Below are 19,635 nucleotides of genomic sequence, written 5' to 3'. Positions count from 1 at the left end.
TTGCCACCTTGGAAATCTGAGGCATCCAGACTCTAGAGAATTATAAATAGTCTATGGAATCAATAACCCTTCAATATTGTTTCAACATTTTTGAGTGGAAAGGTTTTTCCATAACAAGTATTTGCTAAACTATTTTCTGTTTAAGACCAGCTTCCAGCTTTTCATAAAAATGTGTTTTACCAGTCTCTTTGGCAAAATTAAGTACAGATGCCTCTTGTAATGAATTGGAATGTGAGGAGTTGTCACTTTTGTAGCATATTGGTTGAACAGTCATTTTCCCAAAATTTAAAATTGGGTTTAAGACTTGATTACTGATGTTGTGTTGGTGTTAGCACAGCTTGCTCAAATGAGGATTTCTGTATGTGTGGCGGGAGTGAGGGCAGAGGTGGGATGGTGTCTCATGTATCTGAGACCTTTAGGAAGTAGACAGTACCCTTTCTGCCCTGTTCAGTATGTTTAAATCAGGTGGTAAACACAATAGGGAGATGTAGGGTGAAAAGTCTTCTTTATGCTGACGACATACAGATCTTCATCTCCATAACAACTGATCCTGTTGATGCAGCTGGTCAAGCGTCTAGAGGAGATGGAAGTAAACGGGAAAGTAATTGGCTTGAAAGCAGTTCTGACTTTGGGTAAAAAAAAGAGTTATAAATGCAAACTGAGGGCTTGATTAGTATTTTGTAATCTATCCTGGATAAGAGACAATCTAGAGTTGTGCAGTCCCAAGAGAGAGGAAGGAGCTAGACTGTGACACAAAGATCACCGTAGCCTCCGCTTCCCTCTTGTTCCTAGGTCAAGGTCAGTAGTCTGTACTTGCTCTTTGGATGGCATTTGCCCTTCAGGCCTGGCTCAGCTGCACTGTTGGCACATTATAACAGTGGAGCAATAGAGCCTTGCCCATATCACTAACCCCCTCCTTTCCCATTTTCCACTTGCTGACACAGGAGAGTAGCAGTCCCATAGTAGCCTATATTCCCAATCTACAGACGGCAGCAACATGGACAGCTTGCTCAGTGGAATATGGGGGCTCTCATGTGGCTGCACACTGGGGCCAAAACTGAGGTCTGAATAAATCCTACATACATGTGGCTGACTCTGGTATGAAGTTACCCCATTTACAGCTATGATTGTGGTAACTTTGTGTTCAGGCACAAACAGATTTCAATAGATGTTTAAAGCTGGCCCCTTTTCAGTAATAAATAAATAAATAAATTGGCACTGTGTTTGCAAAATGGAATTTCTCACTTTTTTGGAATTAGAGCACTGTGCTGGCCACGTGTTCTGGGTGGTTGGGAAGGAATAATCAGGCCATTTGTAAAATGAGTATCTTGCAGTCATTACTTTGAATCATGTAGAAAGCTTCCTGTGTCACAAAATAGACACTTGCTACTTCCCTTTTTCTTCTCTTCCTTTTAAGAAATGCAACATAATACTTAAAAATTAAAATATAAAATTGAAGTATGCTTACAACTGCAATGATGGGCGGTGAATGCATAGCATAATTACAATGTTGACTGGTCAGCTGACAAAAATATTTGTCAAAATCGGAGTAAGGTATATTTACAAGGACTAAGAATTGGAAGATTCATGTAGCCTACAAAGGAACATAATTTACAGTTGTTGAAAGTGACACTTCTTCTGTTAGATATGCTAAACTTATACTTTACAGATAGCTCTCTTTCATTGGTTCCCAACATATATTATCAGCCATTTGTTTAAGTATAGTTTACAGAGGAGGCAGTAGGAGATTAAATGGCTTGGCCATGGTCATGCAGCATATTAGTAGCATGATGTGGAACAGAGTCTGGGTTTCTTGACCTACACATCTGTATTCTAACTGTCAGACAGTACCCCAAACATTTTACTTGCATTTGCTTACAGATGCTGTCTAATTCACATTGAGTTAAAGTTTGCTAGCCATGCTCAACTGAAAAGTCCTTTTGACTTCAGTCAGATTGCTGATGAAATAGTGGAATTGATGACTAAATTGAGCAAGGTTTAGTCCAGATTGTTGCATAATAAACCAAATTCATGTGTACATGATGTTGTGTTTTAAATTTTACCCTTTTAAGTTATAGAGCACTAAATCTCCATGGCATTTTTACAGCCAGATTCTGCCACTTTTCCCAAAGTGATCAGTACTTTACCCAGCAAGTAGTATTTCTGAAGTAAAGTTCAGCCCAGCTGTGTTAAGCTTTGCACTTGTCCCATACTAAATTTAAAATGTTGTGCCAGCCAGAAATGTGAGCATGTATCAGAATTGCTTAGAAAATTCACCCATTTAAATGTCCCCATGTCTTCACCACCAGAAATTATAGCTGACACTACAATGTCTTTTTAAAAGCGTTTTGTCCAGACTGTGTTAAAATTCTGTTTAGCCATTGTTTGATATTTGAACAGATGTTTGCAGGGTTTTTTTTAAATATAAACTGATTTACAGATGGTGAAGGTCAGAAGGTTAGAAGTGCCTGTGTTTTATATAGATTTATTTCTGAGAACAAATGTATTTGGAGGAAAATATTTTTTTTCAAATTCTGAAGTCAAACAAATCAAACAATAGTGGTTAGTATGCTAATCCGGTTAAAGCAGATTAAATTTTGTGCCTTTCAGTTAGATTTTTTCCCCAGGTTCAGCAAAATTGGCAATGTGTCCCCAATGAGAGATGTAAAAAATGTACTCCCAATGAGAGATTCATACTTTTATTGCAACTTGAGTGATCAAAGCTATGTTTCGGTGTAAAATACTACATTGTAGTTCCCCTTGGCAAGTTCAGGGCTTTGCTTTACTATCATTAATTTTATATATTTGGCACAAAATCAATATTTATTATATGTGCAGTCAGGTAGGGCACAGTGCAGTAATTAAAATAAGATAGATTATTTCAGTTTACACACAATGAATTTAATACATAGGGAGCAATCTCAGAGCTTTTTTCCACAGTATCCTATTGCTCATGGCAGGTTGCAATGCACATTTAAAGAAATTACATCAGAATAGGGTGAAATAAACATTTTATGGAATATGCAGAGAAAATGTATTTCTTTCCTCTATCACTTAGTGATTGACTTGTATTTTCTGCTATCTACTGTAAATGTGGAACTTCTCACTTATCTATATAAATGTCCCTTTTTGAATTTTGACAATGATTTTGACAGGGTTCTTATATATTGCCATTTTTAAAAGAGTATTTTCATTCTGTCTAAATTTATTTCCTTTCAGGTTCACTGAATTTTTCACTTGCTTGGCTTATAAATGAGAGTAAACAGAAGCATTTAATTTACCTGCACTATCCCATTCAATATATGAATGTAATTCTCTCATGTTTTCTCCTATTTATGTCCTCTTGAAACAATTCACTCATTGCAGTCTTCTAATGAAAATCAAAACTTGCCCCGATTATTTTTCTCACCTTTCTTTTATTCTTGCTGTTTCTATTTTATGTTTCTCAGAGAGCAAGATCTGAATTGGACATAGCATTTCTATCCAGGGTATACCATCCCTTTATACTAAGGGAATTCTAATATTTTTAATATTTATTTTCTCTCCCATTTCATAAACCTTATACTTTTCTTTGCTTTTTGACTACCATAACACACTGACTAGATCAGGGGTAGGCAATGCTTTTGGCCAGAGTGCTGAAAAAACCGCACGGTGTTTAACAGGGTTGTGCCAAGCTTTGGTCCCTGATTCGATTCGGCAACATTTAGTGGCCAAATCTCTGAATCTGAATCAAATCAGAGGATCCTTTAACCTTTCCGAATCAAATCAGAAGCCTCCAAATCTACCTGGAAAGATTCCACCATTCGGACATAGACACAGTTTTATATGTTTTTTTTCTACATACCTGTAGGTACCAGACATGGCTCGTGAATGCTGCGATGTTGGGGCACATGGAATGTCTCACAGAAGTATGAGGGGCGCATTTGGCAGCAGACCCGGAAGTGGACCAGAAGCACTTCCAGTTCACTTCTGTGTCTGTTGGGAGTGTACAGCAGGGGCCTCCTGTACCCCACCCCTCCCAGGTTGGCAGCTGGTGCCTCCTGGGTCTGGGGGCCACCCAGGGGGAGACGGGGGTCCCCATGTGCTCCTCAGCAGGCCCGGAAGTGGACCGGAAGTACTTCCAGTCCACTTCCCGGTTTGTTGCCAAACACATAGGGGGGCCCCCCCATCCTCCTGTGGGATGCTCCATCTGCCCCAGCATCACAGCATTCACAAGCCATACTGATACCTCGAGCTATATAGAAAAAACATTTAAAGCTGTGTCTATGTCTGAATTGCTGATCGAATCAGCATCGAATCTTCAGATTTGGACTCGGCTGAATCGAATCGGGGGCAGTGATCTGAATCAACAGATCGAATCACTGTCCCTGATTCAGGCCGAATCCAAATAGAATAGGGCCTGCTTCGCACACCCCTAGTGTCTACCTTGCAAAGTGTCAGAGTGCCAGCATGCCAGAAAAACAAAAATGGGGCAGGGGATACATGGCAGGATGCACTGCATATTAATATAGTTAAAAGTTATAAATGTTGTTTTTTTACAGTAAATACCAGGTTTTGTCAGTTTCTGCCATTGCTGCTGGTGTCCCTTCCCCTTCCCAACCCCCCTCAACAATGGCACTGGGGGCAGCTTGCTGCGTGGCTTGATGGCTGGACCCAGGCTGCTTGCTGCGGCTCCAGTCCCAGCTCCAGACCTGGTCAGCAGCACAACACAAGCCAATTGGGCCCCTGCCAAGAGCCTTGACAGAAACTGGGGGGGATTGTGCCCCCTCCCACAGGTTGCCCATGATTAGGAACAGGGGTGGCACCAGCACAATCAGTGCTTCCTACAGAGGGAAAAAGTCCCGGTGTTTGTCTTTGCCCCTGATTGGCCAAGGGGCACTGGCAGCCCCACTGGTTTTGTTGACCATCTGGGAGGCAAAAACCGCACTAAATTTAAAACTGGTTTTCACCTCCCCTCTGATCAGGAGTAAGCAGCAAGTGGTGGTGTGGGGGGAGAACTGACACGGGGGAGAACCTGCAAAATTGGCAGGAGTTGGGTGTGTGGCGTCTCCTTTGTTTTTGCAGGTTCCTGTGCACCATCACAGAAATTGGGGATGGGGACAGCAGAATGCAGGCAGCCTCCCTGTGTCCCTGCCTGTGTTCTCCTGCCCGAAGTTCCTGCTGTGATGCTGCTATCTGCTGCTGCTCTGGAGAGCCCAGAACAGTAACTTAAATAACATTTTTTAAATACATTTTCCTTGGCACACCTCCTGGCACACTAAGGAAAATGTCTCTGTGTGCCACTAATTGGCACTCATGTTGGGTGTTGCCTATCCATGGATTAGGTGGTTGCACTAAGCTACCTACAGTGAAAACCAAGTATTTTTCTGCTCAATGGTTACAGTTAATTTAGAATCCATTGATGTTCATGAGTAGTTGAAATTACTGTTTCCAATGTGTACGGTGCCTTCTATCTAACAACAGTGACTTTCATTTCCACCCCTTGCCCAATCATTTTAAGTTTTTTTTTTGGAGTGCTTCACAGTCTGCTGACCTTGACTAACCTATCTGCGTATTTTGTTCCTGTCCACCCACTGACATTACCAGAATAACAACAAAATTGCATATTAATCAATATTTAAAGATCATTAGAGAGACTTGAGATAATATTTAATTTTACTGTGTGTGAGAGCGCATTCAATCATAAACAGTTTGCACTGGTAGCCTTGGATGTTAAAAATCATTAATCACTATTAAGAATTCAGTTGTTAATTATGAAGTTTGTTCAGAAAATAGATGCATTTCAGTTCGTAGCCTACTGACTCAGGTATCTCTAAGTATTAAGAGGGTTGAACCTTCGTTCTACAGTGGCATGTCTAACCTATGACCAAAGTGGAGACATGATAATTCATGCACTTGAAAATGGTTATGTACAAGTCAAGGAGGAGAAATGGTCAGCGGGATAACATGAGAAATAATGGGATGAACAATTTAGTATGAATACCAGGGGAAGAAATTCTTCAACATTGAGTTCTATTGAAGTATGCAAGAATACATACTGTTACATATATATAATACATATGTTATCTATATGTCCCATACATGCTATTAGAAATGCACTGTGGAGAACAATGCTGCCCTTGCAGGAGCATGGGCTGCATGACATAAATGACCTTTTCTGACTGTGGATTCTGTGGGTTTTATAGTTCGATATAAAAAAATGGACCTTAGGCGATATGATGATAAGCCTGTTAGTCTCCAAATTAGTATGCTATTCATCCTGAAAACCTAATAGCTAGTGTAGAAGAGATCTCTTATTCTTTTCTGTTCTTCTTGAGATTTTGTTATTTGTGCCTAAAGAACTAAAGTGCCATCTCAGCCAGCTGGCATGTGTCCTAATTAGCTTTAGAACATAAAATATGCCCCAGCAGCAAAGCAGTCCTTTGAATAGAAATACTGGGGCAAATTCTCTCATGTGGTATCATCATTTATTTCAGCAGCTACACCAGTGGGGAACTTGGCCACTGAATCTTGGTAAGTAGAATGCTCAATGAATAATTGGACAATTACATTTGTAATTAATATTTTTTTCAGTGTACAGAGCCACAAAAGCTGTTCAACATTGCAAATGAACTGCTTCACACAGAAGAAGCATATGTTAGAAGACTGCATCTCTTGGATCAGGTAACTGCTTTGATCAAGTTATGATTCATTTTCTATTCACAAAAAAGATTTGCTTAGGCAAATGTGGATGTTATGTTTATGGTGTATATGGTTTAAGATTTTCTCTGTGATATCAGAATATTCTAGTAAAGTCAAAATTGAGAAAGCTTTTTAGGTAGGTAAGTTTGAAAGTTCATCTTGGTAACTGCTTCTTAAAGTCATGGATGAGTCATGGAAAGTTTTTTATTAAAAGGTTTTTGTGATCTTGGAATTTTTAACAGTCTGTTCACAAGTTGTGTCTTCTTCTCCAGCCACTAGCCTGTAATTCAACTTCCTTTTTCTCTGGCTTTCAGAATTTGTATCTTGGCTGGATTTCCAGTTCTCGCTCCAGGTGGACAGCTTCTGTCCCATTTGCAACCCAGCTGCCCTGATGTTTCTTATGTGTTGATCCTTGCTACAGTGGCCAAACACAAAGCCACTATGGGAGAGAGACTGGTTGCCAGTAGCTAATATAGTTTTTGGAAGGAGTAGTTTGGCTTAGTTAGGGGTAGGAGAGCAGAGGTGAGTTGAGGAAAGAAGTGGTAGTGGAAAAGGGATCTCAGCAAATTTAGTTTAGGGTGATCCACAACAGATTGTCAGTGCAAGTTTTGCCAGTATCAGGCCCTTTTGACTTTGTATTCCTCACTTAGTCATATCCTTTTACCTATTACCTCCTTTATGTTTATGTTGGTGATAAAAGAGAAAGCAGAAACATGATTTAACAGTTTTTAACTTTTTTTGTATATGAAGTTGTCTGAAGTTAGGATGATTTAGAGCAATGTCTCTATTACTTCCAAGGCAGTTGTGCAATGTATAAACATAGAAGAAAGAAGGGCTAAAAATGATGGAGAGTCTCAGTGCCCAATAGGGTTTGTTGGCTTTCTTAAAACTGAAAACTGTCCCCTTGCTGTGAATTCAATTAGGCAAGCTGTAATTTTTATTTGAAAACTTTTTTCTTCAGAGCTAAAGATTTCCATGAAAATTTTGGCTCTGTTTGCTCTGGTTGTTTCTGAAAATTTTAGAAAAATCTTTAAATTTCATTTGATAGGCTAGTGGTTGATTCTGTAGGCAGTCCCTGCAGGCTGGATGAGTGGTGCGAGGCCAGGCCACAGGCTGAATCAGACCCACAGACTGGCCCTTGCGTGTTGGATCCACCACGTCTCCTGAAGTGGCTGGAGTAAGTGTCGTGGGCAGCACAGTGCTACTACAGATGCTCTCGGGGCATACTGCATGCAGCAGCTGCCCTGGGGTTGTGCTGCACATGGCAGCTGCTCCAGGACATGTGTTGTAGCGTGTGTTTCATGTGGCACGGTCTCAGAGTGAATGCCTCTGGCACTATCCAGCATGCCAAGTATGCTGTCTGTGGATCAACTCCAAAACTCACAAGCAGCACCAGAGCCAAGCATAAGACTCTTCAGGCATATCTTTGACACCCCTGTAGAAGGGCATACAATTCCTTTCCGTTTGCCCCCTGACAGTACAGAATTTCTTGTGGTTTATATTGCTTCACATGAGTAAGAATGAGCTTTGTTTGTATTTCAGCCACTACTATAAATGTAGCTTTCAAAAAGAATACTGTAAAATACAGGACATGTCATCCCATGACAGTGGTTCTCAACTTTGTTAGACTCAAAGCACCCCTCAGAAAATACCAGCTCTTAGTTTTCACTTGTTTTTAACTATAGAATTCAGAAAGCCCACCACAGGCCAGAATGTTTTTAACACTATGAATTCCTACTTGAAATATCTGGGTTTGTAACAAAATGTCAGATTTTTAATTAGCATTAAGTAACTTTTACTGTCTTGTTTCTTCCATGCAGGTTTTCTGCACTCAGTTGTCTGAAGCAGGCATTCAGTCTGATGTGATAACTGGCATCTTTTCAAATATTTCTTCCATCTATTGCTTCCATGGACAGTTTCTCTTGCCTGAGCTGAAAACAAGAATTACAGAAGAGTGGTGGGTAACCAAAGTTACAAATAAATACTTAGTTTGAAAAGTGCTCTTTCAACTAGAAAAGTTAGTCTTACAACAGTTTTAATTATTTGGTGTCATAATATTTCTCAAATGATATAAATGTAATCATGCAATTTATACTTTCCTGGTCGTAAAGACAAGCCCAAACACACAGATTGATAAAAAATATTTTCTTAAAGTGTATTTTATAGATACAAAGTATCACATGATCTGGTCAGTCTTTTGATGTCCATCACTCCCAAATTCAAAAATTATGGGAAGGCCAGATCACTTGCTATTTGTATTATTTTGGACACGGTTGAATGCCACTGTGTGGCATTCAAAAAAGAAATGAGAGCCTCAATGTATTTACACAAGATGTGCATATACTCTTATAATGGTGTAGAGCAGGGTGTTTCAACCTTTTTTAACAAATGTACCCCTTCTGTCTCAGAGTTTCAGCTCATGTACACATTTACTTTTTTTTTTCTTGTTTTTGGGGGGGCAGATCGAGGCCCCCATGGTGAGGAAGGGAGTGGGGTTGGGGCAAGTGCTGCACAGGAGGGCGCAGAACAGAGCTGCAAGTGGCTCTTCCGGTAAGGGAGGGGGTGTGGCTCGCGCCACTGCTTGCACCCCAGAAGGGCATGGGAGGTGTGTGTCCTCAGATTTGTGTGTGGGGCAAGGGCGGGCTGCTGCTGTGAGAGGGGCAGATGGAAGACCCCTAGCGGTTGAGGGAGGGAGTGGGGCTGGGGCAGGGGCTGCCCAGCCTGGGTAGCTTGACCCTTCCCCAGTAACCCTGTTCCTCTAGGCCCCTATGGTGAGGGAAGGAATGAGGCTGGGGCTGGGGCTGGGGCTGGGGCTGAAGCAGGGGGGTAGGCACTGCCCACCTGGGGTGGAGCATGGGACAAAGCTGCAAGCAGCTCAGCTGGGGGATGGCAGCTCCTGCCACTGCATGCACTGCAGGAGGGCATGGGGGGGAGGGTGTGCCCTGAGATCTGCACATGGGGCAGGGTGAGCTGGGGCTGAGGCTGCACTGGGATCTTCCTGGTGGGGTCTGGGTTGGGCTGTGCTTGGGGCCGGTGGCGGTGGCACAGGGAGGAGGCTACTGGAGGGGTCTGCAGCTACTCCAGAATTTACCGTAGCCCCCCCAACCTCCCAGCCTGGCCCAGCACCCCCGCTGGGAACAGCCCAGCAGTGCTCTGGCCCCAGCCCACCAGAGGCCCGCAGCCCACCCCACCCCACATGCACACCCGGGGGGAAGACACCTCCTGAGGTGCATGTGGGAGCTGCCAGCCCCTGTACTCCCTGGGTGAGCCACTCATGATTCTGTCCTGTGCTCCACCCCACCAGGACAGCGTCTGCCACTGCCCCAGCCCCACTCTATCCCTCACCATTGGGGCATATGGGAGTGGGGCTGTGGAGGGGGGTTGCAGCCACTTTAAAATTCACCATAGCACCCCCCAACCACCCCTCCCAGCACCACCCACTCTGAGTGCAGCCCAACCCAGCCCAGCCCGTCTCTGGGAAGAGCCCAATGCCAGCCTGGCTGCAGCTCACAGTGGCAGTCTGCCCTGCCCCACATGCAGATCCGGAGGCACACACCTCCCATGCCCTCCTGAGGTGCGCATAGCAGTGGGAGCACCCCCACGCAGCTCAGTCCACAACCTGCCCCAGCTGGGCAGCCCCTGCCCCTTCCCCAACCCTACTCCCTCCCCCACACCCCTTCCCCCACAACAGACTTACCAGCTGGACCCAGCTGCTCTCCACGTGTCTGGGCTGCACTCCTGGCTGCCTGCATGCTACACTGAGGCTATGTGCATGCATGCAGCAATTATCAGCCACATCAGTTCTTTGTACCCCCTATGACCCTTTTAAGTACTACTAGGGTTACACGAACCCCCAGTTGACAACCACTGGTGTAGATCTTTGTGTATCATACATAAGACTTGATGCAAGTAATCTGTTTCTGTAAGAACTAAATTGGGAATACGTTAGAATTCCTTCCTTTTTCATATCCTTGTGACAAAGTATTTAGCAGGATTCACAGATTTATGGGAATCTGACATGGCTGCGCCATAAATGCTTCTTCTGTGGCTTCAAACTTGCAACTTGTGGGCTATCAACTGTGTGCCTTAATACCTACACCACCCTAGCCCATGTTAAAATTAATTGCAGCTAATAAATCTCATAAGAATAATTAATTTTATAATAGGTAATGCATCTAGACAAATAATGTGGATCTATAAGTTGAAGTATAGTATTCAATCTGTTCCGTTAATATTTGCTATACAATACACAGAATAATCCTTTTTCCCTTTAAGTTCAGAGATATTTGTCATTCACAAGATAAATTACTATAATCATAAAGATATTAATATCCATATTATGCACACACTAATGTTTGTTCAAGAATAAACATTGCCTTTGCTGAGAGTTTAATAACATTTATACTTCAAGATAGAATCTGAAAATTGCAGCAAGTTGCAAATAAGGAGGCTATACAATTTGAGAGAGACAGTTATTTGAACAATAGGGCTAGAAAATTACATCTGGGGTGACACATTGTCTACTAAGACATTTTCCTTCTGTAGGAAGCCCTGATTGCGCTGACACAGCACAGTCTTTTAATACTATACTATGAAGTCAACAGAAAGTTAAACTTTCCCCGACTACTCTAAACTGACCAAGATAGGATTGGAGTTCACATCTCATTTAGCCAAGTTCAGTCTTGTTCACGCGGTACTTAAGTGACCAGAGGGAATAAACAAAATGGCTGGTATTTGTACATGACCTAAAATGGTAAGGACAGACATTTCCAGAGAGGAGAAAGACTAGATACCAAGGAGACTACGAAAAAAAAGGTTGCATGAGCTATGAAATGCAGTTTGTTGCCATAGAATGACCATAAGGCACCAGTGTAGTGCAGCTGTGAAGAAAGCCAATGTAATCATAGGGTGTATTAAGTGAGGTACTTTCAGTAGACACAGGGAGTTACTAATCCCATTGTACCAAGCACTGGTAAAGTCCCATTTAGAAGACTGTGCAGCTCTGGTTGCCAGTATTCAGAAAAGAGGATCATAACCTGGAATGAAGGGCCACTAAGATGGTTATGGCAATGGTGACCTTTTCTTATCTTATTTAAAGGAGCATCCCTTGTTTAATTTAGCAAAACAAAGATTGAGGAAATACAATCACCCTGTGCAAATATATATGTGGGGTGAATATTAGAGACTGTGTAGAACTTTTTGGGCTGAAAAACAACAGTAGGCCAAGACTGAGCGCCTACTAACTGACTACAGATAAATTTGGATGAGAAATTAGGAAAGGATTTATAGCTGTCAAAGGAGTGAAGTTTTGAAGTGGTCTTCCAAAGTGGCAGCTGCCACACACAGGAGCAATGGCAACAGCAACTTCCAGTTGCTGCCGCACCACTGACATCATTGTGTAGCTGCCAGCAGTGGCCGTTTCCCACCCTCCCTTCCCCTGCACTACATCGGTGCCTGGGGCTACAGCCTGGCTCACCCCAGGCTAGGTAGACTTGAAGATAGTTCTGTAGTGTAGAGCTAGCTTACCTAAGCTTGTATTGGGCACCAGTGGGGCTAAGATAATTTTTTTTCTCCTCAAAAATGCTGCTGGTTTCTTGGAGGGAGTGGGCTTTGATGTTGGGGGAAAAAACATACAATTGGCATTTTTGAAGGAGCTTAAGGAAGTTAAGAATTCATCTCTCACTTACATGTATGCACCTAATTCTTTTAAAAATCCCAGCCTAAATCCATCAGCTGTAGAAATGTGATGCCAGTATATCTGTCCTGCAGAACAACATGTGTAGCAGCACAAAATCTGTATCCATTGTATGCGTTGCCCTCTGTTGTCATATTGTTAATATTTTGCATGTGTGGCACACACTAGCTAAGGATGTTGTGGTGTTTGAGCTGTATAGTGCCCCTTTAAGGTAGGCAGAGTGAATGTTATAGCTGAGGAGCCAAGACAGATGGAGCTTGTGACCTGCCACATTTGTGAAGGTATCAGTGACAGAATGGGAATGGAAACCAAGCCTTCTGACTCTCATCCCATCTGTCATCCAAGAATACAGTGCCTGTGCCAGTTAATAATCATATGATCACTTCTTCCCTTGGGCACTTAAGGAATCCACAGAGAAGGGAGAGCATGGTTTCCTTACCCAGAAACAGAATCGTTCCTAACCAGCTCTGCATACTTATTGAGGGCTTCCCTCTCTCATTCTTTGCCTCTTGTCATGGCCTTCTCATGCCATTCCAGTAATATAATAGGGAGAAAATTTCCCTAGCAGAGGATGGATCCTGGTGGTTGCTTTCTTCTTCTGGCCCTCATTTTGAGGAGGGAGAATGTATGGCATGGGAGGAAAGAGTGTGACAAATGCAACAACTGCCTTTGCTCAAGCTGTTTTGCCCAGGGTTAGATATGGAAATCTTCTGTAAAGTACAGCAGCCCCATGGGTTACTCTGACTCAGCACAGGCTGAGCCCGGCCAAGCCTAGAGTCTGGGAGACGTGAAGGCATGTTATATTTTTTGTTCCTAATCTCTGGGGCCGTACCCACAGAGAATCCTAAAGCTTGTAGATAGACTTTACCACGATACTCTGTTTCCTGGTCCTGGCTCTATCTTTGTCAAAAGAGTATTTGTTGGGAAGGCTTTCATACAGATGAGGGTGCTTCTATGTTCCCCCTACACTGAAGTATTTATCTTTGGGTGGACACCTAGATTAATGTTCTCTTTGTTTCTTCAGATGTTCGTCTCTGTGGAAAAAAGCATTGTGTGTTTATTCAACTAAATAACTTACCAGACACCTGATAGAGATTTTTTTCCCAGCAAAGTTGTACAGGGGTAAAGTGAACCTTGATGTAAACGGGTACAACCTGAATGAAGTCTAAGTCATTTCCCATATGTATATTTGAGCTAAATAGGACTGAAAATGCCCAGGTCGTGTGTGTGGGTGTGTATAAAAGTGTGTGTTTGTGCACACATGGTATTTATTTGTAGTTCCCAAAATATTTCTAGACAAATCTGTAATCATCTGTCCTCTTTGCAATAGGAACATAAATCCACGGCTAGGAGATATATTTCAAAAACTGGCTCCATTTTTGAAGATGTATGGAGAATATGTAAAGAACTTTGACAGAGCAATGGACCTGGTGAATACGTGGATGCAGAGATCATCTTCGTTTAAAGATGTCGTTCAAAATGTACAGGTATAAAGCCACTTGTATTCACGTACCTCCAACATGATAACATTTCATTCCTTTACCAGCTGAGTTCTAGCATTGTGCAGTGGGCACAAGGTAGTGTTCCTAAAAATCCTTTTTTTCCTTCTTCTGTAGTGGCATATAAATTTGATGTAAGTGGTATTTTTGTTGCACATGTATGAATGTTAGTGTTAGAGCCATGACAGTAACACTTGCTTACACTAGTTTGATCAGTTTATTCGCTTTCTTTACACGGATTCTAAAAATGTGGAGCAATTCCCCTTTATTGTTACAAGACCATAATAAATAGTGAGTTTGTCTCAGGAAAAAAGACAACATGACAGTTTTATTTTTGAATCGGGCATAGTCTCAGTGGATCCACTTCATATAATTTTTTTTAAAAACCTTTCTCTTAACATTAATTAAACTGTGTATTTTTAAGCAAAAAAATAATCATTTTATATTTGTGTTTATTTTTAACCTGGAACATTTTATCACTTTGGAAGATGAAAGAGGATTCAATTTTGTTTGTGCTTTTGGACATTTTCCTGTAGTTTGGGTTTACAGTTTTGTAGGAGAGTGTTTTACTCAGAACTTTTCACTGTAATGAAGAATAAACACTGAAAATCCTTTTGCTTATATATAGTATTGATTTTGTAATTTCTTCTCTCCCTTCCTTTTTACTTTGGGGCTGAGGGGCCAAACAAGTTAAGGATGTAGTTGAGGCCCAACACATTTACTACCATCTGACTACAGGTGCCAGGAGGATGCACTCTATTTCTTTGCAAATTAAGCTTCGGTAAAGAAGGGGTTAAGTCTCCCTCTCCAGCTTCTCTGTCCCCACCCCTTCTCCCTCTCCCTCCTGTGCAGAGGGGAGAAACCACAGCTGCATGCCCTAAATGCAAGGATTGTGCTGATAGCAGGGCTGGGACAGCTGTCGTGAATTAAGTAATCCGCTAGCATGCTGGAAGAAGGGATTTGCTCTCTATCAGTGCAGGCTAGCGCAGTGAATCAGAGGGACGAAGGGGAAGAAAGAATGAGAACGTTAGGTAGGGAAGTTCTCTTGCCACCTGGCTTGCACCATACATGCTCCTTTCTTCTACTTCTATCTGAACGCAGCCTGACAGCGTTTTAATTATTTTAACTGGATTCTGTAAGGTTAAGCACCCCTATTGGTTGGACTTTGAGGCCCTTACAAATTGTACTCCAAACAGGCCACTGGTTGACCGATTTGTCTGAAAGCTGCATGGCGCTCCCTGAGACACTCTGTGCCTCTGCTTTGTGCCAGCAGAATGCCTCGAGCATTTCCACTTCCCCCAGAACCCAAAACTGGCTCTGCCTTACTCACTAGAGAGAAGCAAGGCCACAGCTGGGCTTGAAATTTTGGACCTAACACTAATTGTCACTTGAAAAAAAGATCAGTGTTATCATTCATTCTTGCCAAAGACAGAGTCCTACTGTCTTCAGTTTCCATCAGACCTCTGGAAAGAATTTCTTTCTCAAAAATAAGAAAGTCCCATATAAATAGTTCCTGCAGCAAACAGATATATATTTTCCTTTTTTTTCTGTCTGTCATTTCACCAGACATTAACACCACAAATGATTCACATCAGCTGTCAGAGTCCACAAAACATGCATGCAGCTGTCCAGAATCATGAATGTCCTTTTTGCCCCAGGAGAAGAGTTCTGATGAGTAATATCCACACTGATATATCTGGGGGTTTAATTCTGAAAGCCAATTGTGGCACTTTTTCACTGCCACTTACTTCAAAAGAAACAGAGTTTGTAGGCCAGACATTCAGCTTGTCTCAATGGTAACAGCTTTAGCAGCTGAAGATATGGCCCAGAGTGCTCATCCCACAAATCCAAACACTATACATTGTTAAAAAACCCCAATTGTTGTCTTAACAGTTTTGCCTTTCTTTGTCTTCAAGAACTTTTGTGACACAGATTTGCATAGTCAAACTAAAAGCCCTTATCAATATCTGAAAATGCAGGACAAAATTAAATAAATGACATTAAGCATTGTCATAGGGCCTTCTGTACTGATCATATCAATTATTTTTATATTCAAGAAATATAAAATGCTATACTTTCATTTAAGTGAAATTGCTTTAGGATTTCCTGTATCTCTTACTGGTATGCCACAAAACATAAAAACCTGCCCACAGAGTTTAGCTCTGCTTAGATATGATGTTTCTGCAGACCTTGATTATAGAATTCATGTGGTTAAAGTCCCTTAACCTTTGGCCTTCATTTGCAAAGAACAACTGGAAATGTACTATAATCCTGCAGAAATACACTGTCAGTTGTGTTTTATTACTTAATTATGAGATTCTTTGTGGGTGTTAATATCACGCTAGGGATTTAGAAATGGCATATTTATCTTGGTTACAGCATTAACAAAAATTAATTACACTGAGCTTGTAAAAAAACTACTTGACAGTCTTTTCAGTGACACAAATTGATCACTATCTATTGATTAAGATTACTTCAAGCAACCTTATGTTGGATTTATATCCAGCTCTTGAAGTCCAAGCTTCCTTGGAAACTTAGGGTCTATATCCACGATTATCTGGCCAAAAACCTAAAGGAATGCTGTACTTTGCCTCAATTTTTAATAAGGATAATGATGTTGAACATGAGGGCAAATTCAGGATGGCTAATGGGAATGAGGGTATGGAAATTAAAATGCCCATAACTAGGGCTCTGAGAAAATAGTGATTTTGCAGACCATGCGGATACTGTGCAATTAGTTCCACATTGCGATTTTTAAAGGTCGTGAGCCTGTGCCAAAAAATGTGCAAAAGCACAGGTTTCCCTTTGCAGGCTGGCAACATTCCAGCCTGTAAGGGGAAACCTGTGTTTTGACAGCCTGCAAGTGGCTGCTGGAGGCGTGGCCAGGACACAGCCAGGCAGCTGGGTGAAGGTAAGTGTATAGGGAGCAAGGGGGGAAGAGGATTTGGAGGGCCAGGGCTTAGAGATTGTTGGGGTGGGCAGGGAGCAGATCAAGGCCCCCATAGTGAAGGAGGGAGTGGGCAGAGGCAGGAGCTGGGGTCCATGTGGCCATGTGCGGGTCCTGGGGCAGTTGGAGCCTGGGTGGCTCATCCGGGAGGGTGGGGGGTGCTGCTGCTGCTGTGCACACCCTTGGGGGGCATGGAGGGTGTATGCCTCCTGGATTTGTGTGTGGTGCGGAAGCGGGCTGCCACTGTGGGCTGGGCTCTGTTCCCCTCTGTTACTGCCTCGAGAGCCGCGCCATGCCATATGCCTCCCATTGCCAGGTGGGCAAGGGACGCAGCGCAGCCTAGCAGCAGCAGGCACATGGTGTTGCACATAGCTTCGAAGGCAGTGGCATCAGGGTGCAGAGCCAAGCCTGCAGCAGCAGTCCACCCTCACCGAGCACACAAATCTGGGGGGCATATGCCCCCCATACCTCCCCCGGGGTGCGTGCAGCAGAGGGAGCCCCCCAGTGCCCTTGGATGAGCCACCCAGGCTCCAACCATCCCACGACCTAGCCTGGGGCTCCATTCACTCCAGCTCCTGCCCCTGCCTCTGCCTCACTCCCTCCCTCAATGTGAGGGCCTCGATCTGCCTGCCTCCCCCCATACCCCTTTCGCTTCCCAGATTTGCCTGCTGCAGTGGGCAGTGCTCCACAAGCCCTGGCCTTCTGCCACCTATGGTATGTGCCTGCCTGCCGTGCATGCAGCATGTGCACAGGTAAAGTATAATTTTTCACAGAGTAGTCACAGAACTACTGGGACCCATTTTGACAAGATCAGTGGTAGTTCTGTAAATATTCTGTGAAAAATGATACTTCACCCACGCGCATGCCACGAATTTTCGACAAGAAATCCACGATTTTCTCAGGGCCCTACCCATGACCAAGGGGAAAGCAAAACTCAATGAGCTGAATACAGTCAAATTGGGTACATTGGATGGTTTTCATCTCAGAATTCTGAAAGACCTGGCACATGAAATCATAACTGTGGTAGCACACAATTTTACAATAAAAGCATCAAGTCGGGGCTGGTAGCATATGATTACAGAAGAAGTAATGTGGTGCCTATATTTACGAATGGGGAAACGGTCATCTGGGTAACTAACAAGCCTATGAGTTTTGTCTCTATAATCCGATCTCACGGTTTTCAAGCAGATTCTGGAGGAAAGAATAATTAAAGATATAGGTGAATAGGAAATTGGATAAAATGCAACATAGATTTGCCACAGTTGGTTCATTCCGGGCAAGTGTGATTTTTCTAGACAGGTGACATCTGTCTAGACTCCATTAAAGCATGTGATACAGTGCTAATGGGAAATTATTAGTGAATCTGGAAAAGATGAGGACTAGAGGAATTTTAAGGTGAGCAAAGGGGCAAATGATTCAGCTAGAGGGATGCTAGTGCTGCCCTTGAGTGGGCAGTCTTGAGACTGTTCTTATTTAACAGTTTCACAAATGACCTTCGCTTAAAAAAACAGAAGATGATCAATGAAAGATGGCGACCAGATTTAAGGATAATAAAAAGTCCTTTTTCAAATATGTAGGAAGTAAGAAGAAGGCACCAGGTAACGTGGGGCCCCTACAGGATAGGCTCGGCAATCTGGTGATTGCGGCAAATGAAAAAGCTGACCTCTTTAATGAATTCTTTGCCTCCATATTCCTGAACAGGGACCAGGACATCTCCCCCACTAGAACTGCAGACGGACCCAGAGGAGGCACTGCCATGCCTAGGATCCAGGACAACTTAGGGAACACTTGGGGCTGGACGTGTTTAAATTAGAAGGTCCAGATGCTCTTCACCTGAGAGTACTGAGGGAATTGGCGGCGGTCATAGCGGGGGCGCTGGCACTGCTCTATGAGCACTTGTGGGGCGCTGGCCAAGTACCAGCAACACATCTATAGGCTGGGTAACACCCTTCTTGTCAACATGGTGGCAGAAAGGGATCTTAGATTCATAGAGTTGGAAGGGACCTCAGTGGGCCATCCTCCTGCCCCTGGCAGGCAAGAAAAGACCAACTCTGGGGTCGTGTGATCCCAGCCAGGTGCCTGTCCAGCCTCTTCTTTCTTGAAAACTCCCAAGGATGGGGCGAGCACCACCTCCCTTGGGAGCCCATTCCAGATTCTGGCAACCCTGACTGTGAAGAACTTTTTCCTAATGTCCAGCCTAAACTCTCTTTCTAGTACCTTATGGCCATTGTTCCTTGTCATTCCAAGGAGTGCCCTGGTGAGCAGATCATCGCCTTCTTCATGTTGCTCTCCCCTAATGAATTTGTATGCTGCCACAAGGTCCCCTGTCAGCCTTCTCTTGGAGAGGCTGAAGAGGTTAAGGTCCCTTAGCCTTTCCTCGTAGGGCCTTCCCTGCAGGCCTCTAATCAGGCGAGTGGCTCTTCTACAGCTTGTCCACATCCCGCTTGAACTGTGGCGTCCAGAACTGGACACAGTACTCCAGCTGTGGTCTGACCAGTGCTGCATAGAGGGGGCGAATCACTTCCCTGGACCTTTTTGTGAAGCACCTACGGATGCACAACAAGGTGCAATTGGCTCTGCCAACTGCTTCATCACATTGGTGACTCATGTTCATCCTGGAGTCAGCAGTGACTCCAAGCTCTTTTTCTGCTTCTGTGGAGCTGATAAGGTTGCCCTACAGCTTGTAGGTATGATGGCAGTTCTTCCTTCCTAGATGCAGCACCTTGCACTTGTCCTTATTGAATTGCATCCTGTTGCTCTGTTCACTTCCCCAGCCTGTTTAGGTCAGCCTGGATCTGGTTCCTCCTCTCCAT

General features: G+C 43.3%; 1 protein-coding gene across 2 annotated transcripts in view; it reads left to right on the top strand.

Moving 5' to 3' along the window:
* Nucleotides 1-19,635, top strand: part of FGD3 (FYVE, RhoGEF and PH domain containing 3) — a 228,930-nt gene that overhangs the window by 150,170 nt on the left and 59,125 nt on the right. For both annotated transcript variants that reach the window (XM_090021259.1, XM_090021260.1), the window contains 3 exons: nucleotides 6,574-6,663; nucleotides 8,502-8,638; nucleotides 13,707-13,863. In XM_090021259.1, coding sequence (XP_089877385.1) covers nucleotides 6,574-6,663; nucleotides 8,502-8,638; nucleotides 13,707-13,863 — 384 coding nt within the window. The remainder of the gene's footprint in view (nucleotides 1-6,573; nucleotides 6,664-8,501; nucleotides 8,639-13,706; nucleotides 13,864-19,635) is intronic.

The sequence above is a fragment of the Crocodylus siamensis genome, chromosome 11 (genome assembly GCF_052110815.1).
Source record: "Crocodylus siamensis isolate JL-2025a chromosome 11, ASM5211081v1, whole genome shotgun sequence".
In the NCBI taxonomy this organism is placed as follows: domain Eukaryota; kingdom Metazoa; phylum Chordata; order Crocodylia; family Crocodylidae; genus Crocodylus; species Crocodylus siamensis.
The sequence above is the reverse complement of the archived record's forward strand: the minus strand, read 5'-3'. Positions and strand labels throughout refer to the sequence as shown.